Source organism: Muscardinus avellanarius, assembly GCF_963383645.1.
Source record: "Muscardinus avellanarius genome assembly, chromosome: 8".
NCBI lineage: Eukaryota > Metazoa > Chordata > Mammalia > Rodentia > Gliridae > Muscardinus > Muscardinus avellanarius.
The window spans coordinates 82,836,639-82,864,308 of record NC_137794.1 but is presented as its reverse complement, the minus strand read 5'-3'; the positions used below and the strand labels follow the sequence as shown (position 1 = coordinate 82,864,308).

The following is a 27,670-nucleotide window of genomic DNA, read 5'->3' as shown; positions in this document are numbered from 1 at the left end:
AGAAATACAAGGAAACTGTGAAGAGAGTAGGGTTTTTTGTTGTTGTTTGTTTTGTTTTGTTTTGTTTTGGTACTGGGAATTGAACCCAAAGACATTCTACCTCTGAGCTACACTCCTAGTTTTATTTCTTATTTTAAAACAGAGTCTTGCTAAGTAGCTGAGGGTCTCAACCTCTCAAATACATGGATTACAGGTGTTATACTCCTTCCAATAATAGTGGTAGAACATATTGGTACCCTGGACAACTTCCCTTCTGAAGATGACACGCATGCTGAGCAATGGTTGGTACACAATGAGGATGTAAATACTTACATGTGCCATGACAGGGGTGGGTGCAGGGGAGCCTGGGGTGGGAATGGGTTCAGGTGGGATAATGATTTCAGCTGGAACTGCTCCATCTTCATCTTCCCGAGGTTTCTGATGGGCACAGCGGCCGATGTCTGCATTCTTGAAGGATACAGGCCGTGCGAAGTCCATGGGACTAATTAAATATAATTAAAATGAAATCGTTTTCCTTATTTCTCATTGTTTTCATTCCTTTATGATTAAATCAGGACAGCCTTTCCTTTTAAGACCCTCAACTCTAAATTAAATATCATGACTTCCTTTTTCCAAGTGCTTTTGAATAATGATCCTTAGACTTAAAAGAAAAAAATAGAGACAGGAGAGTCACTTACACAGAGTTAATAACGAGATTCCATACACAGCCTTCAAAAGGAGGGATATTTCTGAGTGGAGAAGGTTGGAATTCCAGCGGAGCACCCCCAACAAAAAGCTTTTTGACTTCGATAGCCTGCTCTATTGTCAGGTTTTGCATATACCTTCTGTCTTCATCCACTTGAACCGTGAAGATGCTGATAAAACATGTAAGATAAACATTTCTAAATCTCATATTGTTAATTCAGTTGGACATCTTTTTCCTGATGCCCCTTACCCTTTGCTCCCATAGCTTTTAAGTGACCAGGCTGGCTGCTTAGGAATTCAATACCAAGTCAATATTATTGTTTCCCAGGGTTTTGTCCCATGCTTCCCTCATTAACTCTCCCTGAAAGTTTACTGAAACCAAGCGATGGTGCGGCTGCAATGAGCCTCTGGTGGAGGGGACAACCACGGTCTGCAGCCCCACATGTGAGCCTGTGGGCACCAAGGCTCCTGTGCTGTGCAGCGATGTCCAGTAACGCAAGCATCAGTGGGTTTAGCACAGCATGGGGTCACGTTCTGTTTGGCTCTTTATTTCTTGGTTTGTGCTCGCTATTATCTTCTTGCTAGGGGACAAACGGTACTCCTGAGAGCTTGTGTTGCAGGAATCCACCACAAACACTTACAGTAGATTCTATAAAGAATGTAGCTGCTGGCTTTTGAATAGAAGAGGCAGACAAGGACACCATGGTAATTGTTTCTTGCAATGATTTTTCCTTAGTGGCTGTTTCATTAATTTCCCTAATTTGCTTATGAGAGATAACTCACACACTACTAATTGAGAACCTCGTGCTGCTACTTATTCATGGCAATTTGTGGATCCTGGGGCAATGAATGAGATACAATTCCCTTGAAAATTACCAAAGGCATTTTCTCTTTTGTTGTAGAAGCAGATTTTGAGCTTGGTCCCAATAGTCCTCATGGTGCCATTAGTCATAAGTATTATTCACAAGCCCCATGATAATAAATAGATTATTGAAAACTTACTTCCTATCTGAAGAGAAAACCAAAGTAGTTGGGTCGAAAACTCAGTCCTAAAATGCCATCTTACTTGATATTATAAAAAAGAAAAAAAAAACTACATAGAACAGGAAACAATAAATTAGGGCAATAGTGCTATGAATTGGCTCTGAGATTTGGATCCACTTTGGTACAATTCAAAAGTATGAGAATAAAACAAATGACAGATTTTGCTATGGCTCAAAATACTGTTTTTCCATAGTGGAGGGGACAGGTCAGATTTAGTCTCAAAGGAAAAATAGGAAGAAATGATTTTTTGTTTTTTCATTTTTATCCTGATATTAGAAGAATGAGTTGGCAAATTCAAGAGACTCAACTTCATGGTTGATGGTTTATGAGACTTTTAAAAAGCCACTTACCTCTGGGTAGGGGTGACTCATTGCAAAATTCATCCCCTGCAACCCTGAAACTTTTTTCCATAGACTAAAAGCAGCCTCTACTAATCTAATGAAACAATGCTTCTCAGGGGTTGCAGAATTTAAGCCATTATTAAAGATTATCCAAGTAAAGAGTAAGTCTCTGCTCTTGATTAGAGTTTTAAGGAACCAGAGACTCTCCTATTTCTTGTGGAGATCCCTTCTATAATCTGGTTGTACTCTAAGGACTATAATCATAGAATGAACATGAGCTTTTAGAAGGAACAGACTGGAATTGAGTTCTAGTGGGGATGCTTACCAGCAGTGTAACCTTGGGCAAGTTATTTAATCATGCTCAATTTCATTTTATTTATTTATAAAAATCTAGATAAAAATACCCACTTCAAACAGAGGGAACTATTAATTAGCCATTTACCTCGAGGCTGTTTTACTTATTAGGGCATTGTTATAAGATGATAGCTGAATCCTGCTTGCATATAACATTCTAGATGTCTCAAATCTAAATAATTTATTTAGTACTTTGTAAAGAAGGGCATGACCAATATGTCCATTATAATTAATTCTAGTGTGTTTTCTGTTTTTAAAAAGTTTTGTTTAACAATTTTTTTACTGGAGTCCTATTTTGTACAAAACATGATAGTAAATATGACATTATTATTATTATGATAGTTATGCTCTATTATTATTATTTTCCTTTATAGTTTCAGTGGTTGTTTCTTAGAGTTTCATAATGAGATATTTTATTAATTAGATTTTGTTCCTTGTTTGGAAAATTATTTCAAGATTCCTTTTCAAGGTACCACCTTGCATTGCATATGGACAAAGGCCTTAAATGCCTTGACATTTGTAATTTACCTGAAAAGTAAAATCTCAGTTGTTTTGATTGAACATAGTTGGGTCATAGTGTCTAAATCATGATTCTTATTCTGGAAACCTTAAATTATGCCTGAAATATCTATTACTACTTCAAGATGTTTAGCCTAATTCTGAACCTGAGTGTTGAATCCTTTTACAAAGGAGAAAGCTCCCTCAGTTTTTATCCAAGTTATCTCTGGCTTTAATGTTTTGTCTGTTGATACTACTGGCCACTGAGGTGGTCTTGCAGAGGATCAGAGGGCAAAATAGTTATAAATGGTAGGGGTCAATAGAGTGCCAAGATAACAAAGTGACTGAAATGGGATGTTTCCAGAAGGAGGGGTAGAAAAAAATGAAAAAATGAGTCCGGGCGTGATGGCGCAGGCTTGTAATCCCCGTGCTTGGGAGGCAGAGACAGGAGGATCACACAGTTTCGAAGCCAGCCTCGCTGGCTTAGGAATCACTGTTTCCAAATTTTAAAAATATGTAAAAAATAGGTCTGGGAGTGTAACCTGGAGGGAGAAGGGATTTCAGGAACCCCAGTACCACCGAAACAAAAAACAAAATGAAAAAATGAGGAAAGAGAAGTTCAAACAGGCAAAGGGGGAGAAGTCACTCTTGATACTTTTGTCCATAATTGGGCAGAAACCAAATGATTTTACAAGGCTATATTAAAATTACCATCTTATCCAGAATTTTAGGGAAAGAAATGATGATTGACACTTGGAGTCTAATGAGTGTTGAGAGAAAGCAAACATTTGTAAAAAGGAATAACACTTCTATTCAGCAGAAATGGGATCTAAGCCTTGAAGATCGCAAATAAGGATAAGAGTAAAATGTTGGCCAAGCATTGATGGAGGTATTTAATATAAGTATATCTGGGTTCAAAACCTGGCTCTTTTGTTTCTCTTATGTGATTTGGGGCAAGTTGGCTAATATTTTCTTGTCTGCAATAAAGGGGCATTGATACACTTTTAGAATATGTTTAGAATAATTAAAAGGCAATCTTTGTGTAGTATTTGACCCAGAACATTCCAAAGAATTGGTATATGAAGCATTAAAATGTTTCTGAGCAAAGTTCATGTGAATATTTGTGATCTTTGGTTAATAGGTTTTATGGAATACCTTCTTATAAAGTAGATGACTGGTTTTGACCTTAGATCATTAAATAAGAAATTATTGTAGCAAATGTGTTCTTATTTTGGCACCAAGTTCAGTGACTACATACTAATATGTCCAATACATTATCCCGTAATTAACAGTAAGTGGCAAGACTGTTTGTTTATATAGCCAATTAACCGAATGACCAGTTTCCAAGGATGTACTATATACTGTGCTTAATCGAATAAAGTTGGATTGATGGTCAACAGCTGTGCAATTGGCATAATAAAATGCCCTTCTTGGAGAAACACCTGTTAAAAGGACGTCTTAGTACAATATGATAATGCATTTGGGAATTCCAGAATTCTTTCTCTAGAAAATAACATTTGGGATGAGTTTTCATGAACTATATTTCTCAAATCTGTGCTTGCTTATTGAAATTCTTCTTAAGTTTAATATTTTTAAAAAGTCCTTCCCACAAGAAGAAGGCCTAAAGTTTGGTTAAAGGCCTAAAATCCAGTCTATAAGGCATGTAAAGTCAGTATTGTATAGCATTCATTAAGAGTCAAATGAGAAAATCCAGTCTGTCTCTCTCCTGAGAAATGATGACTGTGATAGCTGGCTGTTGGATCAGGGAAGGTTCCATGTCTGTCCAAATATTGATTCCTTGTTTATCTTAATTGTGGCTACCAACATCTCTGTTATTATACACTAGGCACGATTGCTTAGTATCATTTCAGCCCACAACCTAATGCTCTATATAATAATAAAGAAAAAAGCCAAGGAAAGCTTTACTATTTACTTAAAAGATAAAAAATGCTTATTACTCAGTTAAACTGTTATCCACACAAGAGGATAATTAGAAAATAGAGATCTTCAACTACAGAGAGCAAGTGCTTATTTGAACTCTTGCCACAAATCATACCCTGCTCCATTAAAAAATATTCTCTGTGTTTCAAAGTTTTATCAGGTTTGACTTCCAATTTTTTTTCCTATTCATTTGAATAAGTGGATTACTAGTTTGGAGGTCTGAGGCCCCCAAAGTCTCTGGGTTTCTGTCTTCTTTCTAATTGTCCCTCTGAACTAATTACTTCTTTGAGTTGTTATAGAACATTTTGTTGAAAAGTACAGACGTCTTTCCTAAGAAAGTAGGTATAAAGTATAGCAATATTTGGAAGACACGAGAAGTCAGATTGTGCACTCTGAAGGCCAATTCCCTGGCTCAGGGCTGGGCAGCAGGTGCTTGGTGGATGTGTAAAATGGTGGCCCTCATGAGTGGATTTCTGGGCAGCAGCCTTTCCGCTGATGTCCCCTGGTTTATGAAGCCACTGCAGGGAACCTGCATACCTTGGAGAGGGGACAAGGACAAGGCAAGCTCATAAGAGGCTCAATAGGCAGACACACTCTGTATCTGTGACAGGTTTCTAAGCAGCTGCCATAACTGCTTTGGAACCTGGATGAAGCTGCAGCTGCCAAAGGCGACTGGCTGTAGCCGAGCTGTTCTGTGTGCTATGCTCTGTGCATACCTTATTTGGGAAGAGAATATTTTGAGAGGTGCAGAGGGAGGGAATTTTTCTTACTTAGAGCTTCAGAAGATGCATTTGTTTGTCCTAAGGGTGGAGAGCAAAACTGCCCAGAATAAAACTGTTGAGTAGAATTCTTAAGGGCATAGGTAAATGAGGTTTCAGAATCATTAAATGCAAAGGAGAAAAAATGAAGCTACTTTCTCATTTGATAATGTATAGGATGTCTACACAAAATGCAAAACTTCAGGCAGCGACAGAGGCTAGAAAAGGGATTTTGCTAAAGACAACAGTGGTATTCTAGTACTATTGTTACCTGCTAGTTCTTTCCACATGCACAGAATGTTCTCTGCCATCATGGAATAGACGTGGTTCTGGTTTGACAACAATTTTTCTCATTGTTCGTGTCCCAGTGGACAGATGGACTTCCAGACGACCCCTGTTGAGGAATATGGCATAATAGGCCTGCAAGGACAAATGGTTTTTGAAGATTAAACAGAAGTCTCATCTATGACTAAGCTACAGACATGTCCTGACAGGGCCAAAGACTCAGCTGCCGAGATCTAGCCTATGTGGTTAAGGCTCAATATTTTCATAGGCTTACTAGAGTATCTGGAAATATCTTTTCAATTCTTTACCATTTTTGCTCATTAGACAACGTGGAACTCAGATGTAGTGACACAGCCATCCTTTGCCAAGCACGTCTGCGATGCTGAACATAACAGCTGTGCTTGTGTTGCTGCCCTGACTGATGAAATTCATTGGGAAACACAGGGTGTCAACAAACCCCTCTTCCTTAAACTCACTAGTGGGCAGCTAGCGTCTGAAAATCAGGTCTGACTCTCAACCTGTGCCATTTTTAGTGTTTAGGCTTCAATTTGTTCTCCAATCTGGTAGAATAGATTGCTATCATAAGCATGTAACTTGTCTCCCACATTTAGAAAGAAGGTAGACAATGTTTTCATCCACAAACATGCCTGCTTTTTTCTTACTGCTGTTACCATAGCAACCACTATGGTTTTGATATCTGATCATGAACCCTAGGGAGCATGAATGCAGCCCTCAAACGCAGCCCCCAAAGCTGAGGCCACATGCACTCCCTTTTTTTGTGGAGTTCTGGGGAACCCACGGTTGTGTGATCACTCTATCCTCCATGAGTAATCTATGGCAGTGAAGATGGTTTCGATCAACATCATTGTATCTTCAATAATTTATTAAGCTATCTATTCAGGTATGTGTCCAGCACAAAACATTCCAAGGATCTGGATTAGCACCTACCATCCCCCAAAGAGGCACCCATAAACGATTTATTTCAGCTGAAACTCATTTAGCAGAACAGTTATGTTCCTCTGGGTAAAAAAAAAAAAAATGCTAGCTGTAACATCCAAAATATGTCATTTTAGTGAGTATTGGTTCTATGATAGACTGGAACTATTTAACTTTATTTCTTCCTTCAGATAGCAATGGCTATGCAATTTTAAAAACTGGATATTCATTATTAGTAAAATGTTGGGACATTAGCAATTCATTTCTAATTTACTTTGTACTACAGAACTTACGTTTTCTGGTTCTAATTGTTTTGACAGGAACATGTCCTATTTTAAGAACTATCCTGAAAGCTGGTGATTCAAGTCCATTTATTTAGTCCTGATGAGGAGACATTTGTAGACAGCGGGTGGTACTTAATTACTTGCAATGACCCGGGAAACAAACATCCTTTAGTAGAAATCTATTTCAGAATATTTGGTTTGGTCTTCTTAGTATAACTAGCTTATCATTTGTAATAGTGAGAAAATAATTTTATCTTTCAGGATTAAGGAATAAAGGATTTAAAAAAGATTTTAAATTTTATATTTATTCCATCACTATTATGTGTATTGAAAAATGAAATAATACTTTTTATCCTTCTACTCTTCAAAAATATTTTATTATGACGGTTTGATACATTCCTCACAATGGAAGTGGCACACATGTAAATGGTGAAACTGTGTTTACACTGTGTAATAAAATATGCCTGTAATTCTATCACTCAACTTAAGAAAGAAACTATCATTGTATATCCTATGAGCTTTTTCCTAATCCAATCTCCCTGCTTCCCTATGTCAACATTAACCACTAATACGGATTTTATGATTTCCATGCTTTATAAACACTTTTTGAAAATTCACATATGTATCTATAAAAGGGCTTCTTGTATAAAATGGTATCGTACAGCCTGCAGAATATTTTTCATTTATACATAGTTTCCATTCAGCCATCTTGTTTAGTTATAACTTATCCTTTGTTACTAGTGCTTCATATCTTATTATTTGTAAAGGCCAGTTTGCTTGTCTGTTCTGAAGCTGCTGAACATTTTAGTTGTTTGTAGTTTTTCTGCTATAATAAGTTTCTAGTTTTTTATAATAAGCTTCTAGTTTTTCTGCTATAATATAAATGTTTCTATGAAAATAATTGACCATGTCTCATTGTGCACTTGAAGTAGAGTTTGGGTCTATACTCAGGAGTGGAATTGCCGGTGTGTAGAGAACACACTTGCTAAACTTCTTCACATAGGGTCACGTAATTTTCCAGGGTGACTAGAGCTATATAGTTTTCCCACCAAGAAGAGTACCCTTTGACCAAGGTCTTGCCAATACTTGGTACTATGATAAGTCTTAACATTTTACCCTGCTAGTGGGCGTAAAATCTTATGTGCATTGAAGTTGCATTTCCCTAGTACACTGAGGTTAAACATTTTTCAAGTATTATGTTTTGGGATTATGTATTATCTTCTGTGGAAAAACAATTCAAATCTTCTCTCCATTTTGTGGATCCTTCTGTTTTTTTTTCTTATAATTTGTAAGATTTGTTTTCATATTCAGGTCACCAGCTCTTTGTGGGTTATCTATATAGTAAGTTTCCAGGCTGGGGTTTGTGTTTTTTGATGATTAGAGAGTTTTAATATTAATGTAGTTATGTTTATCATCTTGTTTTGTTCAATAAGTACTTCCCTTCCTCAAGATCAAAAGCTATGTTTCTATATTTTCTTCTAAAATGTTAAATTTTTTTCTTCCACATTTAAGACTTTAATTCTCTCAGAATTAAATTTTTGGCTTGATATGAAGTAGAAATTCAGTTTCTTTTCTTTTTCCATGGAGGTAACCAGTTGTTCTAGAATAATTCACTGGATGTAACTACCATTTTCTTAATGATTTCAATGTCACTTATTGTCAAGTGTCAGTTTCATCTATACTCTGGATATGCAAGGTTTCAATTCTGTTCCACTAGGATAATTTTTTTCATGAACAAATATTTTATCAGTACAATCCAAAATTCTATCTTCTAATGTACTGATTTATGGTAGGGCAGCTCTGCTACATTAGTCTTCAATCTTAAAAGTTTTGAGGAAGTTTGATCTTTGACATAAATTTAAAAACTAGTTTGTCATGAATCACAGAAAGACATGGTTGCATTTTTATTTGAAATTTAATGTACATATCCTTTTAAGAATAATTGACATATTTCTAATGTTAAGTCCTCTCTTCATTAACACATTGAATATGTTCTATTTATCAAAGATTATTCTAACATCATTTATTTATTTATTTATTTATTTATTTATTTATTTATTTGCGGTACTAAGGATAGAACCCAGGAGGATTCTACCACTGAGCTACACCACCAGCCCTATTTTTTTTTTATTATTCTTTATTTTGAAACAGAGTCTCACTGAGTTGCAAAGGGCCTCACTAAGTAGCTGAGGTTGTCCGCCTCCTGTCTCATCCTCCTGAATGCTGTGATTACAAGCATGCACCACCACGCCCTAACAGACTGCATTGCTTCATCTAGTGCAACTGGGAAGCTGGCTCTGGAAGGAATTTAAATTTAAATTAAAGGAACCTGAGCTGACTATCCACAGACCTGGTAATGAGTTAGACTTAAGGACAATAAAAGATAACTATGGTTTAAATATATTTTAAACTTTCTATATGAATATACTAAATCATATGAAATAGATGGGTGACCCAACTCCTGGGAATGACAGCCGGAAAATCTAAAGAAGCCAATTGTCAAGAAGATAACATTAGAGGAATAGGAAGCCAGTAGGTTAAATAGAATGTTGGGCCCTGGTTAGCCAAGATGAGAGTTGAAACAAATGGTGAAAATAAAAAAATACGAAAGCAATTTGTTATTTAAACACTAGGGGAGAGGGAGGGTACCTGTCCAGTCTGCCTTCGTTTTCTTCTAGGTGGTGCTGGTATCCCTCCACTTCCCAAGAGAATGATCCCAGACTCATTCTTGGTGCTAAAGGACAGATTGATTTCTGTTCCTACATCAATTGACACAGGAGGAAGCTCCACAAAACCAGGCTTGGGGAAGCTGACTGTGTAAACATTCTGTGGGTAAAAGAAAGCATTAGAAATCAAAGTTTACTTTCCCACCTTACTCTCTTCTATGTAGACAACATGATTATAAGAAATACATTGCAGTTGTAGAGAGCATGGAAATCCAGTTATACAGAATACTTACAAGCACTTGAAGAAATATTATTTCCATGTGTAACTTTGCATATTCTAAGCAGTTTCGATTATAATCAAATTAAGGCTTGCACTTTAATCTAGAGCTTTTGATTAAAAATAGAAATCACCATAGATTGATAACATTTTCTTTTGGTTTAAATCTACCTTTCTAGACAGATGTGGTAGCAAATGCCTATAGTCCTAAATACTATAGAGGCCAAGGTTGGAGGATGACCTGAGGCCTGGAGTTTGAGACTAACCTGGGCAAGAGAGCAAGACCCCATCTGAAACAACAAAAAAATACACCTTGCTAACTCCCCCTTGAAATACTAATTATATCTCTTGAACATACTTTGTCATTTCTTTTTGTTTGCTCTTTTTGAAGATTTAAAGAAGTTTATTAAAAATGTAGAAATACAGAAGACAGCTACAGCCTCATGTTACCCGAGGGTAACATGAGGGGTTGCTTTGAATGAAATCACCCTCTTTTTGTTTGCTTTAAAATATGAGTATGACCATGGTCTATGTCTGAATTCCTCTTCATTATGAGTCCACAGAAAAGATGTTCATTGCTAGTCAATATATAAATGATCTCTAGAATAACTAAAAAATAATTAAAAACTCAGAAATAACCGAAACTTAAAAATTAACCAAACATTTTATACTATATTTTTCTCAAAACAAAAACAATAGCACTATTCCTGCTGGCTACAAAATTAATAAATTACATTTCGGGTAGTAACAAAATGCAAAAGGGAGGCAATTACCTCCTAATCCCATAGTTGTGTGGATGCATTTAGCCTTCTATAATCCATGCATTCATTCATTTTACCTTTCACAACCCTTGATCTCTTCATCTCTCCTTCTCCCTGTATTTGAGCCCAATCATGATAGACACATTCATTTGTAGCCTCTTCTTTACATTTAAAAATGTGGGAGAGATCTCTCTATCAATAAATACAGATCATCATCACCCTTAATGGATGGAGGATACTCGGCTACTCTGAATGTGCTAACATTTATTTAAGCATGCTCGTGCCATTAAGCATCTAAAGTACTTAAAACACCCATCTCTAAAGCCCTGGATTTTGTTGGAGCAAAAGCAAGGAATACTTTCATGTGGGCTGTTTCATCCCACAATGTTTCAAGTCCAGTTAAATGACACAGAGTTGGTAAAATGTACAATCTATTTCTATTCCAATTTTCAAATCATGGAGTTTTAGATAGTTGGAGATAAAACTACCATGCATTCATTTCAATATTTATCCAAATCAAATATCTGCCTTATATTTTAGTTGTAATATAATTCCTGGTTACTGAAAAGTGCCTTTATAAAATCATCATTTCCATGCATACAGGCTATTCATCTTCTGGACGGTTTTCCATCCTCATGTATATATCCTTTGACTGTGGATGAGAGTTAGGCTTTGAAGATTAAAACTCACAGTAACATTTTCTTTAAGAAGCTGGTATGGCTCCTTAAAGTTCTTAATTCTTTATGTATTTCTTTTAATTTTTTCTTTCTTTAACCTTAGGGTAGGTGTCTGTGGCCAATTCTAAATTGGAGCCTGAGGCTATGAACAACAAAGACCCTGAAAGTTATATTTCAATCTTTAAACCTCAGAGCTCAGAAGGCAAATTTCTTTTTTTCTCCCTGTTCTCTCTTCATTTCCTTGAACTTTATTGAAGTGATTCAAAATGATATAATTGGTGGAAGCTGTCAAAAGGAATAGTGGTATCATAGCAAGTTAATTACAATTTTTTGTGATATATATTAAAATTTTCTTATTCTTAAAAGCTCATCACTATTAAAATCCCATAAAATTATCACTCATATTTGCTGTTGGCCATTGGCTCTTGTTTACTGATATTTTAAGAGAGCAGAGCTGTGTCTCAAGTCTTTCTCACATATGGTTGGCCCTAAGTTAAGAGTCAATAGAGAAAAGTCAAGTGGAATCAGGGGTCTGTTCACTGCCCGAGCAACAAAGAAAGTGTACTAAGGACATCAGCTAGCAAGAGACTATGCAATTGTCTCACAGAAGTATTTGAAAAATTGGATGCCACAAGTCCTCATCTATGTTACTTTTAAAGACCAGAGGACTAGACTTCAAACCTGTGGACAAGATGCTGCACATTAGTGTACATGGTACAAAATGGGTATATTTTAAAATGGATTTTAAAATGGATGACAAAAATGAGGGAAACTAGTGTTGGAAAGAAAGAAAGAAAGAAGTAGAGGCATTATTAGATACTTGCTATACATTCGGAAAAATGGAGCATCATTTTGGGTCTCCATAACACCATTTCCACCATAGTAATTTACAGAATGCTACAATCTTGCTTTATTATTGATTGCTAAGCCAGGGTCAACAGAAATATTAAATATATTAACAAAGGACCAATTTTTATTTGAAAAAAAACTAAGTGTAAAATGATAGGAATGTGTGTAGGGAGTTTTTAAGTGCAGACTAACCTCCAGGGAGCATCCTTTGGTAACACCGACATAATCAGGGCTACTCAGAATATTGTATGGAGTTCTTGAAATTTCAATATCTTTGAGGCAGCCAGAATATTTCTTCACATTGACTTCAGGCCTATTGATTAGTCAAATGGAAAACAAATAAATGTCATTAGGGCAATGGCAATATAGTCTCTGACCAATGGCCTTATGGAGCAGACAAGCATACAGGCAGATACTGGTTATCAAACTGCACAAGCGCATATATGTATCTAGAAAACTATACTTTCCATTAACTGCTGCTTGGATTCAGTAACAGCACTCTGCAAATGAAGCCTTCATGTAGTTCTTCTTAAAATAACCTCTCACAGCATTTTAATACAAGGTACAGAAATTAATTGATTTATTTATTAGTGCTTCATGTGTATAATAAAATAAGTACTCTTTTCAACTAAAGAGATCATTGTGTGGGCAGCATAATCAAACTACATACAAGAAGGTTTTAAAATACATGCTCAAGACTTAGGAAAAAATAAATATAAATATTTATTCTGAAAAAAATGTTTCTCTCATGGGGACTTTTTGGAGGTAGTAGCTAAAGAATAATGTTAAGTAAAACCAACTCCAAGAAATATTCTTCCAATTTATGCAGTTTAAAAACAGATATTTAAAAATTAGGTTTAAAAATTGACTCAGGTTTATATTTATATTGGAACAATAACAAAATAAAGTCACCAAATATAACAAAATACATAAACTTCTATAGTAAGGTTGAAAAGTAGCTTCTATACCCCAACTACACATTGAGGGTTTGCTTGCTTGCTTGCTTGCTTGCTTTCTTTCTTTCTTTCTTTCTTTCTTTCTTTCATTTTGGTGGTAATGGGGTTCCTGGAAGCCCTTCTACCTCTGGGCTACACTCCCAGACCTATTTTATACTTTTTTAAATTTGGAAACAGGGTCTCTTAAGCCAGCGTGGCTGGCTTCGAACCTGCGCCATCCTCCTGTCTCCGCCTCCCAAGCGCGGGGATTACAAGCGTGCGCCACCACACCTGGCTTTGCTCACTGATTTTTAACAGAGAAAACATGCCAGCAATTAGAAAATGAATTACTTGGCTTGAGTACAGCACATTTCTCTGATTTATTATGTGATATTATTACATAAGGGATCTGACCTCTCCAGAAATCCATGTTCTTATACGTGAAATGACCATGATAATAATAATAGTAGTAATTATCCTATCAAGTTGCACAGTCTAGATACATTAATTAAGAGAACAGTGCACCTAGATGTTCAACAAACATAAGTGGCAGTATGTCTATAGAAATGATACCTATGGAGTGTGTAACAGAGCTGTCCAACAGAACATCCTGTGAGGATGGACATGTTCTCTTCTCATCCACTAGTTACTAGCCATTTGTGGCTGTTGGGACTTGCAATGTAGTTTAGGCCAATGGGTAATAGAATATTTATATTTGTTTTTAATTATAAAGTAGATATCCATTGTGGCTAATGACAGTTTTCTTGAACAGTGAAATTACACAGAGGCAAAACTATGTCTTAAGTGGGATTAATAAGCATCTGGAAAAAGTGTCCAATCGATACCAATATTGTACTTGATAGAGTAATGATTAATTCACTCCTCATTGTCTCGTGGTTCCAAATTTCTCTTTTTCATCCTAATACAAAACACATGGCATGAGGAAAAGCAGGTGGGAAAGCAAATTAGAGCCTGCCAGTGTGTATCGGGTGATTTATTTCATGTCAAGGATCTGTTCTCTTCCTCTCCTCCAGACCTCTTTCTTTGAAACTTTATTTTTCTTTGATTATTTCCCTTTGTTTCCAATGTCCCCTCCTTCTCTTCCTTCAGTTTGTAATTGTGAAGAACACACCCAACTTGAAGGAGAGAAGCTTGCTTATATTCTTATTGTACTAAGTGAGGGGATCAGTGCATTTCATTTGTAGGGTTCATTTGATTTCTTATTTTCCTTTAGGAAAGACAGATCTTTAACAATTTTTTTTACAAGTTCATTGTTTCATGGAAATACAAAGAACCATCTCAAAATATAAAGGTTTAGCAAGCTCAATATTATGAAAATCGCAAGAGGTAAGTAATAACATATGGTAATCAGATTCCTAATGGTCACCAGAGGTGCCTGTTTTGTGAGGGTCATCACTCACATTAAAAAAATCACAGAGCTACACAGTGCAATCGCAGATTTTTATTCACATATATTTCTACTGAAAGTCAGAATTCGCCTTTTAGTTTTCTCAGAACACATAGCATGAGTTGCTTTCATAGCAGTGTCATGATAAAACAACTTGTTTTATTTCTCCTGTTTTTCATAGTTGCTAGTTTCTGATATTAACATTTAGCCCTTCCTTCAATCATCACTTGAAACAGTTTACCTTTATTATCTTTTAATCAGAAATTTGGCACAGTTAGGCTCAAAAATGCCAGAACACCAGGTTTTCATTCTAGCCCGTGGTCCAGCCCCAGTACATCACCAGGGTTTAATGCCACTTACAGCGAGTCTTGCTAATGCCTGCCTGCAAGTAAGAATTAAAATGCTCCCGAGAAGCTAGGGAGACTGTCCCCAAACTTCTTCACTCTTAACTCAAACACTTGTTTTAAATTTAATATTTCAATTAAATTTAATATTTCCAATGATTCTTTTTATCTGGTTCCATTAGTAATTCTAAATAAACACAAAAATAAATAAGCAGCTTTGATAAGAGTGCAAAGACCACATAAATGTTTGCATATTTGCAGGCCCACAGAAAGCAACAAGGCAGTGGTAGCATTTAGAAGCACAGACACATTGTTCAACAGGCAGCATGGTTCTGGGAAGGCCAGAGTTTGGCGGCTCAGCCCAAGAAACCTCTTTGCTCTGTTCCTCAGAACTAGACTGTGCCCACCAACGTAACCAGCTGTCCTTTGAGCCTGTGCTGCTGGCCACGAGGGGCCGCTGTGTGCAGTGGTTGAACATGTAAGCCAAGCAGATGTGTCACAGCTGGTGAAACACCTCCAGTTGCAGCCCAACTGATGGCTGGGTAAGCAGCAGCATCTTTGTAAGCAGAGGGCAGCGTGAGAACTCTCTGGAATGCATTATGTGCTCATGAAATGTACTCTGCGAGGGTGTCGCTCTGCTTCTGCACTGCTGCTTTATCTAACAAGCCACATTTCCCCAGCCCATGCACTTGAGGAAGGCATGCATAAATTTAAATTTTACCTTGCTTTCATACTAAGTCAAAGGGGAAAGAGAGAGAAAAAACACAATTTACTTATAATTGCATTTCCATTTTCCAAAACAAACTGTAATCATGAATCTTATTTTAAAAAAATCATCTCACAGAGATGGAATACCAAAAAAATGACAGAACAGAAAAGAGACATACATCCTTGACTGGAGTGAACGTAGAGTTCAGAGATGACCATTTCCCACACTTTTCTCTTGAGCAATTTTTATTTTGGAATATAAATCTAAAGGACTTATTTTTTCAGTATAAATAAATGGGAGAATGCACATAGTATTCACAAGCAGCTTATAAATATTGCCTTTCAAAGAGCTTGAGCTTAACAGTATATGTGAAAATAATTTATGTTTCCCACATCTTCTTTATCATATTGAAATGCTGTCTGTGTGAAAAATAACAGGTAACTATGCATTCTTGGTTCCTTTTATTAATCACAAATATACATTTAAAGATTATTTGGAAATAATGTTCCATGCTATAGAATTATTATAAATATAAAATGTTATACTGAGAGAATATGACATCTTAGTGAGAAAGATTAACTAAACATATAGTCTCCCAAACTATTAAGCCATACACACTTCTCAATGAACTTACATATATGTGTTTGCATATGATTTCTAAAAAATCAACTTATGATAATTAAAGTCATTACTAGAATAGATGAAGCTAAGTTTGAATACCCTTATTTTGACTATATATAGTGAATGGTTTGTCAAGGTTGTCTTATTAATCTTTATTTTACTTATCTAAATCTTATTTAATATACATTTATTTAGTTATTTTTTGTGGTACTGGGGGGTGGAACCCAGGGGCTTTCTACTTCCGGACTATACTCCCACACCTATTTTTATACTTTATTTGGAAACAGGGTCTCACTAAGTTTCTGAGAGCCTCACTCAGTAGCTGAGGCTGGCTTCGAACCTGTGAGATCCTCCTGTCTCAGCCTCCCAAGCCCTGGGATTACAAGCATGCGCCACCACGCCCAGCTTATTTAATATAAATTTAAATATACTTATATTGGTTCACTGTAGTCTCACATAATATAGTTCAAAGTGACAGTGACATACATACACACAGCATCTGGTGAGCTTCCCCCAGGGTCCCTCCTTACTCCTTCTTCCCCATATGTGATATTGAGACTGGCATTGGTAATTTCACATATGTACATCACATCAATGTAAAAGTTGTCTCCATTAATTCTCCCTCCCCACTACAACCAAATTCCCCTAGACCTTCTCCATTGTTCCACTGGGGTTTCTGCTCCATTATGAGATGTTACTCCCGTGTCCTGATTACTCTCTATCTTCCACATATGGGAGAAAACACATGACCCTTCACTTTCTGTTACTGGCTAGTCTCACTTAAAATAATGAGTCCCCTCATTTTCCTGAATGATTTTGCAAAGCTAATCTTAGATTTGAACTATTGCTATATCCCAAGTATTTAGTACAGAGCTGGTACATAGAAGCTTCTCAACAAACATTTGTTGACTCTTGTTTAATAAGTGGATTTCAACTATATTTCTATTCAAATACTTTTGATTTGCAATGGTTTTTTGCTGACTTGACACTTCAGATATATATTTCCCAAAACAAACAAATATGTCATACCGTAGATGAAATCAGAGCCAGTTTGTTTGCACCTGAAGATTATCAATTTATACCCTTTAAGACTGATAATTAGAAAATTGTCTGGTCTACAAGTATAGATTCAGGGAAAAGAAGAAACCTCTCAGTATGCATGCTAGCTAATATTAAAAAAAAAAAGAGACCAAAGTTCCAATGTTAAATTGGGAAATAACGGAAATAACTGAGCACCATGCTTTTCAACTAGTATTCTGCGATTTCTTCAAATGTAACATTTTTGAAGTAGAAACACCTGGATTGGCCTTTTATATCCATTAAAAGCCATGAAAGTAACCAAATACTCTGTATTTTTAGTAAGCGTTTACAGTTTAACCAAATAAACTTATTCCATTTTAATCAAATTCAATGAACATTCATTAACAAATATTCATAATCCAAAATTCATAGCCAAATACTCTATAGGTTTTATTTCTTGGGATATATAACAACTAGTAAACTAAACTATTGGCATGGAATGATTTCTGACATGTTTTAGTTACTTGATTTCTTTGAAATAACTAAACTATGAGCTAAAAATTTCTCTCCATCTGGCCCACTAAAGAGTATATGTGAAAAAAATTTAAAATGTACATGAGAATAACTAATATAATTCTAATAGTAGGCATATGGGAAAGCTCCACTGTTCCATTATGATGCTAATGCTTAGCAATAAAATAGGCTATACTCACAGTATCCTGGAACACTGACTAATTTTCAGAATACTAAGCAATGTCAGAGTGCCATTATCTCCTATGAATGTGTGAGGAGAACACAATTACAAGATCCACATTCAACTCTGGCTTACACCTTTAATTTCTTTTTAAATTCTTTTCAGCAGGTGCATATAAGGGAAATAGTGATCGCAATCCATCTCTTCAACAAAGATGTCAAATTAATCCTTTGGTTTTTAAGTCATGGTGTTGTTTGAACATGCAACATGATTTTTTTTATTTCCCCTAGACCTCCTTTCTGCTGCTAAAGGTTACGGGACATTTCTATCGTAATTAAACTTTAGAACTCTAGTGAGCATAATGGCCATTTACTTAAAACTTAATCCTTTACTTTAAATATACAGTAAATTACCTCAAGTTTCTCAGGGTTGGCAAGCCACCAAAATATATTTTGTCATCTGCTTTCAAGTCAAGACCAAAGTTGTTTCCAGAAGATGAAGTTGCTATGTTCTCCTCCTGATTGGTATCAATATCTACAATTGATATGTTGGCTGTGAAGGAAAGAAAGGAGAAGTTTAAATTGAGTAATATCAACCACATCTGTATTATGATCGGCACTTTAAGATAAACTTAGTTTAATTATCAAATTAACATTGACTTTCTCAAGGATTTGTACTACTATTTAACCATTTAATAATTGAAGAGACAATAGTAATGTCAATAAAATACATTATGAAACTATCCACATAAGAGAGCATAAGAATAATGGCTTGAACTCTTTGAAGGCAGAGCAGTGAAGATAAAAGAGAGGCTTAGATGGACCTCTAAGAATCACTCAATGTTGTTTTCTGTAATATAGTAAGTAATCAAAAAATAAAGTAACATAGTTAAATGCTAAGATGAATATTTAGGAATTGAATAATTAATTGGAAATTTGGTGAATTTGTGGCTTTTTAAAAATAAATTTCAGTATTCAAGGAACTATTAGGATTTAGGTTCACTTGCAATGTATAAATCTCTTGCATAATAAGGCTGTGAATGGGAGTGGAGAGATAGGAGCATTTGATTCTTCAAGGTGGTGGGATCCAGGTCCATTGTAGATTACATTTTAGACTCGAAAGATGAGTGTTGTGCGGGAAGTATGGTCCTCATGCCTTATTAATTTTTCCTTAGACCTCTGAAATATTTTTATATAATAAGGATAAAAATAAAAAGTAAAAAGAGTAATTTCTCTGCTCAAAATGCATTGTTGAAAAAGCAGATAGGAGCTGGGCATGGTGGCGCACGCTTGTAATCCACGCGCTTGGGAAGCTGAGACAGGAGGATCACACAGGTTCGAAGCCAGCCTCAGCTACTTAGTGAGGCTCTCAGCAACTTAGTGAGACCCTGTTTCCAATTAAATATAAAATGGGTCTGGGAGTATAGCCCAGAGGTAGAAAGCCCCTGGGTTCCACCCCCAGTACCACCAAAAAAAAAAAAAAAAAAAAAACCAAATAGGAAATCTTTATCTTATATTATGCCTTTTCCTCCCTCATTTTTAAGGGTCAAGCTAGGCTTTCTAAGTAATGTGCTTTCTTCCACACTATTTACTTAGATCTAACCTTCAACTACTTGATTTATTTTGGATCCTTGATGCATCTTCAGACATCAGTTCATTAACATGATAAATTTGAACTCTACATCTTTGTCTGATATAGAATCTGACTTATCACAGTTTTGAACATGGGTATTTGAATCAGTTGGTTAAAGGGGTAATGTTCATTCTTTGGATTCTAGCTTCTTGGATGTTCCTGGTTAAAATAAATGTGACAAATACCAGATTAAACAAAGTAAGCATATCTCTTTAACTTTATGGCTGCCTGGATCTTTCAACATGCTAATCCTCCAAGAGAGGGTCATAGAGCAAGAAATACTTTCTAAATTTGTTTAACCATGGGACATTATTATTTTCTCTTATTATCTTTGGAAAACACAGAGAAATATAAAATTGAAAAAATTCAATTGTAGTCTGAAACCCTACCATTCCAAAAGGATGTGCTTCAAAAAAATCAAACATAATTGCTATACAAAAAGCAAACAAAGTCAAACACTCAAGTCTGTTAGTACCTTAAATCCTCAAACTCACTTTTGTAAAAGTAAACAACAACTTCTAAAAAGAAGAACTGCCCTATTAAAATATTTAGGAAGTAAGGATTTTAAAATTTAATCACTATCATGAACTCTAATTTTATACACATTATTTAAGTAGTTTCCTATATATAATTAGTTTTGTATTACATATCTCTTTGAACTGGTGGCCAAAAGAAAATGGACTTATACAATTGTTTTCAAGACTTTTTTATACGTATTCCTTTTTATCTAGATCACAAAGAAGTTTTCATATGGTGCTATTGACTGGAACATGAAAATAGCCTCTTTCTGCAGACTTGGTGGATATTTTAATGGTGTCCGTGAAATGAGATTCTGCCTCTATCACTGGCAAGCCAGTGACTGGAAGTAGTTTTCCTTCTTATCCCTGAGTGAATGTATGCATTTTTAGAAATCATTCTAAGAAAAATTGATTAAAGAGCAGCAACACAATTCAATTGAAACTCACGGACCCAAGCTTCAGCTCTAACAGAGAGATAGAGGATGAAATATTTTTACTAACTTAAAGGGAGGGCTTTACTCTGTCTTTCCTAAGTATTAGTGATAATGGTAGGGGTCTGCCTGAAAATGCAACCACTCACTTTTATTTCTTCTTGCCCTATTTCTTTCCCTTAAAGGATAGGAAGGTAAGCTACTAATACAAAATTTCAAAGTGGACTAGTTCAGCCATTAATTTTATGGGTGAGCAAGGAAATGAGGGGATTATTAAAAAATAGACACAGAGTGGGGGATTTAATAAGTACTTTTATAATCAGTGCTGAATGTGATAATTGGTTTTACTTTGGTAATTTTTCTTTTCTTTCTTTTAATCCATTGAGAAACTGAACAGCTGCTCTCAACTTTGATTCTCTATCAATGCACTTGGGGGCTACGGACACACTTTTATCAGGAACTGTGGTTCTACTAACGTATCAAGGAATATAGGAAGTCCTCCTCTGATGTGGTTTATTTGACTTTAAAAGGGCAGTGGTTTTTGCAAACTAGGTGAGGATAATTAATGTATAACAACTAATCTGGTCACTGAAAAGAAGCAATGGGCTGCAATGCTGGAGGCTTATTTCATTTTCTGTTCTACTACTTTGTGAATTTTCATCTTGCTAGAGCCCTTAGGAACACTCCATCCCTATCACACATTCACCCCCTTTTTGAAACCCCATGCAGTACGTTTGGACCTTATAATAAAGTTTATGCAATGTTTAATGTGCTAGCATTTCCTTCCTTCGAGGGATTTTCTCTTTTTTGTTCCTAAAGTGTTTAGCTCTCTAGCTTTTCTAACCTCTCATCCTTGATCTCCCACCCTATTTCTATACCATTGCACAAATATTAGATTGTCTAAAATTTAAAAGATTGATTATATCTGGTGTACATTGTAGATTACATTTTAGACTCGAAAGATGAGTGTTGTGCGGGAAGTACGGTCCTCATGCCTTATTAATTTTTCCTTAGACCTCTGAAATGTAATCTCATATTAGATATAATATGAGATTATATCTCATATTATATCTAATATGAGATCCTGATATTCCCTACTCCCACCCCCCATTTTTCCATGTCTCAACTTTAATGATCTGAGTAAACTCAAAGTTTATGTATACAGGCCCAGTAAGACGCTGGGATCTGGGCGGGGGTCGCAGGCTGGGCACGCCAGATGGGGTCCGGGTCGCGGGACTCTGGGCCCCAGGCCGAACTGCGAGTAGCACGCCAGACCCCTGGAGAAACCAGTCCCAGTAAGACGCTGGGTTCTGGGCGGGGGCCAAGCACAGGGCACGCCAGCAGGGGCCCGGGTCGCGGGACTCTGGGTCCCGGCCGAACTGCGCGTAGCACGCCAGACCCCTGGAGAAACCAGGCCCAGTAAGATGCTGGGATCTGGGCGGGGGTCGCGGGCTGGGCACGCCAGATGGGGCCCGGGTCGCGGGACTCTGGGCCCCAGGCCGAACTGCGAGTAGCACGCCAGACCCCTGGAGAAACCGGGCCCAGAACAGAAAAAGATAAAGAAAAATATCGGAGAGGTAGTAAGAAAGCCGTTATGGATGCCAGGACACTGGAGATGCAGACAAAACTTATCTAAATGCACTGGAACTTATGGAAAAATTCACCGTGAAAGAGGACTGCTATTTCTCTATATTGGTAAGAATCTCAGACATCACATATAAGGAGAGAGTTTAGCGGAGACCAAGGAGAAATGCAGTGTTGAAAGAGTTCTCTGCGATGGTGGTGGAGACTTGTATTCAGGAGAAGCAGAAACCGGATCTTACCAACTTTATTTTTTTGGAGAAATTACACCAAATGTCGAATGCTACCATCACGCATGCTTAGGAACACTGGACAACATTTAGAGTGGAAAAAGAGCCTGGGAAGGATTTGAAACGGTGGAGGCAGTGGCAATGCCAGTGGTCAATATTCGGGGGAGGCAGAGATCTGATACATTACAACTGGAACCTTTGAAATAATAACCACAGAGACAGTGATCGGAACCTGCTGAGGGGTCAGGCGGGCGCCGGGGCCAGTGGCCGACATCGGAGCTTGCTGTGAGGCAAGGCCACTACTGAGGCCTCCGTGGCCAGGATTGGAACCTGCAGAGGGGTTAGACCGATGCTGGGGCCAGCAAGGCCGGCATTGGAGCCTGCCATGATACAAGGCTTGTGCCAGGGCCTCCGAGGTGGGGTCCGGAACTTGCTGAGGGGTTAGGCCGGTGCTGGGGTCAGCGAGGCTGGCATCGGAGCCTGCCGTGAGGCAAGGCCAGTGTTGGGGCCCCCGAGGACGGGACCGGAGCCTGCTGAGGGGTTAGGCCGGTGCTGGGGCCAGTGAGGCCGGCATCATAGCCTGCCATGAGGCAAGGCCGGTACTTGGGCCTCCGAGGCCAGGATAAGAGCCTGCCGAGGGGTTAGGCCGGTGCTGGGGCTGGTGAGGCCGGCATCGGAGCCTGCCTTGAGTCATGACCAGTGCTGGGGCCTCCGAGGCCGGGATCGGAGCCTGCCGAGGGCTTAGGCTAGTGCTGGGGCCAGTGAGGCCGGCATCGGAGCCTGCCATGAGGCAAGGCCGGTACTGGGGCCTCGAGGCCAGGAAAAGAGCCTGCCGAGGGGTTAGGCCAGTGCTGGGGCCAGCGAGGCTGGCATCGGAGCCTGCCCTGAGGCAAGGCCGGTACTGGGGCCTCCGAGGCCAGAATAAGAGCCTGCCGAGGGGTTAGGCCGGTGCTGGGGCCAACGAGGCCGGCATCGGAGCCTGCCTTGAGGCATGACCAGTGCTGGGGCCTCCGAGGCCGGGATCGGAGCATGCCGAGGGGTTAGGCCGGTTCTGGGGCCAGCGAGGCCGGCATCGGAACCTTCCATGAGGCAAGGCCGGTACTGGGGCCTCCGAGGCCAGGATAAGAGCCTGCCGAGGGGTTAGGCCGGTGCTGGGGCCAGCGAGGCCAGCATCAGAGCCTGCCTTGAGGCATGACCAGTGCTGGGGCCTCCGAGGCCGGGATCAGAGCCTGCCGAGGAGTTAGGCTGGTGCTGGGGCCAGTGAGGCCGGCATCGGAGCCTGCCTTGAGGCAAGGCCGGTACTGGGGCTTCCAAATCCGTGATCGGAGCCTGCCAAGGGGTTAGGCCGGTGCTGGGGCCAGCGAGGCCGGCATCGGAGCCTGTCATGAGGCAAGGCCGGTACTGGGGCTCTGAGGCCAGGATAAGAGCCTGCCGAGGGGTTAGGCCGGTGCTGGGGCCAGCGAGGCCGGCATCGGAGCCTGCCTTGAGGCATGATCAGTGCTGGGGCCTCCGAGGCCGGGATCGGAGCCTGCCGAGGGGTTAGGCTGGTGCTGGGGCCAACGAGGCCGGCATTGGAGCCTGCCATGAGGCTAGGCCGGTGCTGGGGCCTCCGAGGCCGGGATTGGAATCCTGCCAAGGGGTTAGACAGGTGCAGGGGCCAATGGCCAGCATCGGAGTCTGGTGTGAGGCAAGTTCATTCCTGCGGCCTCCAAGGTCGGGACCAAAGCCAGCTTAGGGGTTAGACCGGTTCAGGGGCCAGCGAGACCAGAACTGGGGCCTCCCATGAGGCAAGGCCGCTGCTTGAGCCAGCGAGATCTGGATCAGTCCACTGAGTAGCCAGGCCACTACTGGGACCATCAAGAGTGGGATTGGTACTTGCAACGCAGCATGCACAGAGAAATATCGCAGAAAATATAAATCAGACTCTTCTCTTAATCAGCAATAACTAGGAGGAAAAGGGCAACAGGAAGAGGTTGAGCTATAGAAAGGGCCCTATAGTGAAGCACCTAATGTGACCAATCAGAGGGTATGTAATACTGGAGGACAGAGCCTCTTTAAAACGCAGGAGGTACATAAACAAATGTATCAAAGTAAATCACCAAAGAAGTGTGGGATGGAGGGAGGGGGAGGGAATGGGATGGGGGCTGGAGGAGGGCTAATTGGATGATGTGTGCTTGTATATCCTCTCAAGTCTTGTACTCCAATGTGATTGATATATGACTACAATGCACCAATTTAAAAAATAAATTATTTAAAAAAAAAGTTTATGTATACTTACAAGATGTTCATTACTCAAATATTTATGCCTGGAACTGATATTTGCCAAATAATCCATGTTCAGTTGGTGAAACACTTTGGTTTGTATTTTCCTTTGCTACTAAATATATTCCAAACAAAAATTATAATCTTTTTATTCCAAAGTATGTATTTCTGATTCTACTTGGTAGCGGTATGACTCCATCCGGGTCTCCTAAATTAGGAAGTCATCCTTTCCACAATTCACAGCTAATCAATCAACGTTCTTACTGATTTCTTCTCCTGAAATACTTAGGGTTATTTTTTTTTAAAAAAGGTTCACTGATATATTATTGACATACTATGATTTGTTCACATTTAAGGTGTGCAATACATTTTGAAATGTGCATACATCTATGGGATCCATAATTACAATCAAGAGAATGAACATATTTGTACTTAACAATATCCTCACACACTGTAGTCCTTCCTACCCATCTTACACACTCTGTCTACAAGTAGCCTTTATCTGTTTTCTGTAACTGTATATCAATTTAAATTGCCCATATAATTTTACATAGATTACATAAATTTTCACCCATTTTGTATGTATATTAGTAGTTTATTACTTCTATGACCACATAGCATTTAATTGTATGAACATACAACAATCTAGATATTTCCATTTACCTGTTGATAGATATTGAGTTATTTTAAGTTTTGGGGTATCATGAATAAAGTTTTTGAGTATCACAAATATTCTAGTACAAGTCTGGTATGAACCCTTATGGTTTCATATGTGTTGGGTGGATACCTAGGAGTGGAATAGCTGTTTCATGTGTTATTATGCCATTTTACATCCTCATTGATAGTGCATAAGTTTCAGTTCTACATCTTTACCAGCACTAGATATAATCAATCTTTTAAATTTTAGACAATCTAATATTTGTGCAATGGTATAGATCTTGGATTTATTTTGCATTTCCCTAATGTTGAATTTGTGACTTATTTCACCATATTAAGGGTTATCTTTGGATGTTGCTACTGCAAATGATGACTATATTCTTGTATTCTGTTAATATTGTATTCCTCAAGTACTTAAAACATGTCCATATTTTATTTTCTTTTGTGAATGTTTTGTTTATAACAACCTTTGCTTCTTTTTATATAATGGCTTCAATGCTTTTATTTTCAATAGAAAATTTAATTTATGTTACTTGACCTGCTAGAATAAATACACTTTGAAATATTGAAAAAGTCAGGTATGGTGGCACATGCTTGTAATTCCAGTTCTTGGGAGGCTGACTCAGGATGATCACAATTTTCAGATCGCTTCAGCTACTTTGTGGGTCCCTCTACAACTTAGTAAGACCTTGTTTCAAAATAAAGAATAAAATATAGGGGTGGGGATGTAGCTCAGACATAGAATGCCCCTGGGTTCCATCCCTAATACCACAAAAGTATTGGAGAAAATTTACTGGGTATATGAGAATACATGTGGAAAAAGAACAGCTCTCGTTTTATTATAATAAAAAATTCATCTATTCAATTTGGAAGTTGGTTGGGAGACATCAACGATGATTAAGTATGAAGAACAACCATGGACAGGGGAAGGTACGAGAATAGAAGTTCCAAACAATTGAACCTCATAGGATTTCATGTGACCGTTTTTATTTTTAATGGTGAACGGTTACAATACTTGAGAAGGCTGTAGGATGATTCAGTCATGAAAACCAAAAGAAAAGTGAGAATTATTGCTTAATGAATTTGATAAAGTAATAACTCATATAAACATCTAGAGTCAATTGAAGACCGAGAAGGAGATTTATGAAAAAGAAGATTATCAGCCAGTGATGCCAAAGGGATCAAAATAGACAACAGGAATGAGACTGAAGACACTTTATAATATAGATCTAGTGAAATCTAGAAAACCACAATAACTGGGAAAATAATTTTCTGTATTTATAGAATACTTAAGTTATGATAAACTAGAACCATATTTTAAGTATTTCAGGTGTATACAGTACTGTAACTTGACCTGTGACTAATATTATTTAAGACCACAGATCTTTTGGTTACTCATTTCACTGGACAGAATAAAGAGTCTAGGTGGCTGACTGCCTATGGAAGTTCATATTTTAAGGTGGCAATCCATGGAATTTATTCTGCTAAGTGGATGAATCATTCCATTCCTTTTTTTTAAACCACAGATTTCCTTAACAAATTATTATGTTTAGAGAAATGGGCCATTCAGTCCAATGTTCCTGTGTCTTTCCACAAGGTATATAGATCTTCTTCTTTCTTTGAACCTGTTATTCTACTACCACTTACATTCTTCTCATCTTGTCTATTTTCTGCTTTTATCCTCAATTTAAAAACTAGAGCACCTGGGGACAATTACCTCAGAATTCCATTCTATACTTACAAATTTATCTCTCTCTCTCTCTTCTCCTTTCCTCTTGTCTTTTTTTTTTCTTTCTGGCTCAGAATGAGTCTCTCTCTCTCTCTCTCTCTCTCTCTCTCTCTCTCTCTCTCTCTCTCTCTCCCTCCCTCCCTCCCTCCCTCCCTCCCTCCCTCCCATGCTGCCAAGCTCTCAGGCTCTTTGAGGCTTTGCTCAGGCTTTTTATTTATCATTCCTCTATTTGGTATTTCTACCTGCTTCCTCTTCATTGGTACATCCTCCACAATCTACAAACATGATCAAGAATCATTCATTCATCTACTCAAGAAATATTTATTATTTACTATGTTCTAGGAACAGATGGAGAAAACCTACATGTTTTCCACCTTATCATCTTTGCCCTCTAATTTCATATTCCCTATCTTAGCCATTGCCTTTTCTTTCTTCTGATTTTTATAGCCAATCTTCCTTCGGGATCAGTCTATGCTTACCCTATCTGCTTGGCCAGTCCTTAATGTTATAGCACTGTGCTACTGGCCCTCATTGGGGCCACTCT

The 27,670-nt window shown here is 38.1% G+C and overlaps 1 protein-coding gene across 2 annotated transcripts in view; it reads right to left on the bottom strand.

Annotated features, from left to right (window-relative positions):
* LAMA2 (laminin subunit alpha 2) overlaps window positions 1-27,670 on the bottom strand; it is a gene marked incomplete at both ends in the record, with an annotated part of 652,317 nt that overhangs the window by 21,469 nt on the left and 603,178 nt on the right. Inside the window, 7 exons of one of the 2 annotated variants that reach the window (XM_080699817.1) lie at window positions 313-481; window positions 678-854; window positions 5,892-6,040; window positions 9,775-9,951; window positions 12,548-12,668; window positions 15,764-15,775; window positions 18,500-18,638. In XM_080699817.1, the coding sequence (XP_080555943.1) occupies window positions 313-481; window positions 678-854; window positions 5,892-6,040; window positions 9,775-9,951; window positions 12,548-12,668; window positions 15,764-15,775; window positions 18,500-18,638 (944 nt within the window). The remainder of the gene's footprint in view (window positions 1-312; window positions 482-677; window positions 855-5,891; window positions 6,041-9,774; window positions 9,952-12,547; window positions 12,669-15,763; window positions 15,776-18,499; window positions 18,639-27,670) is intronic. The other variant, XM_080699818.1, reaches the window with a different exon arrangement.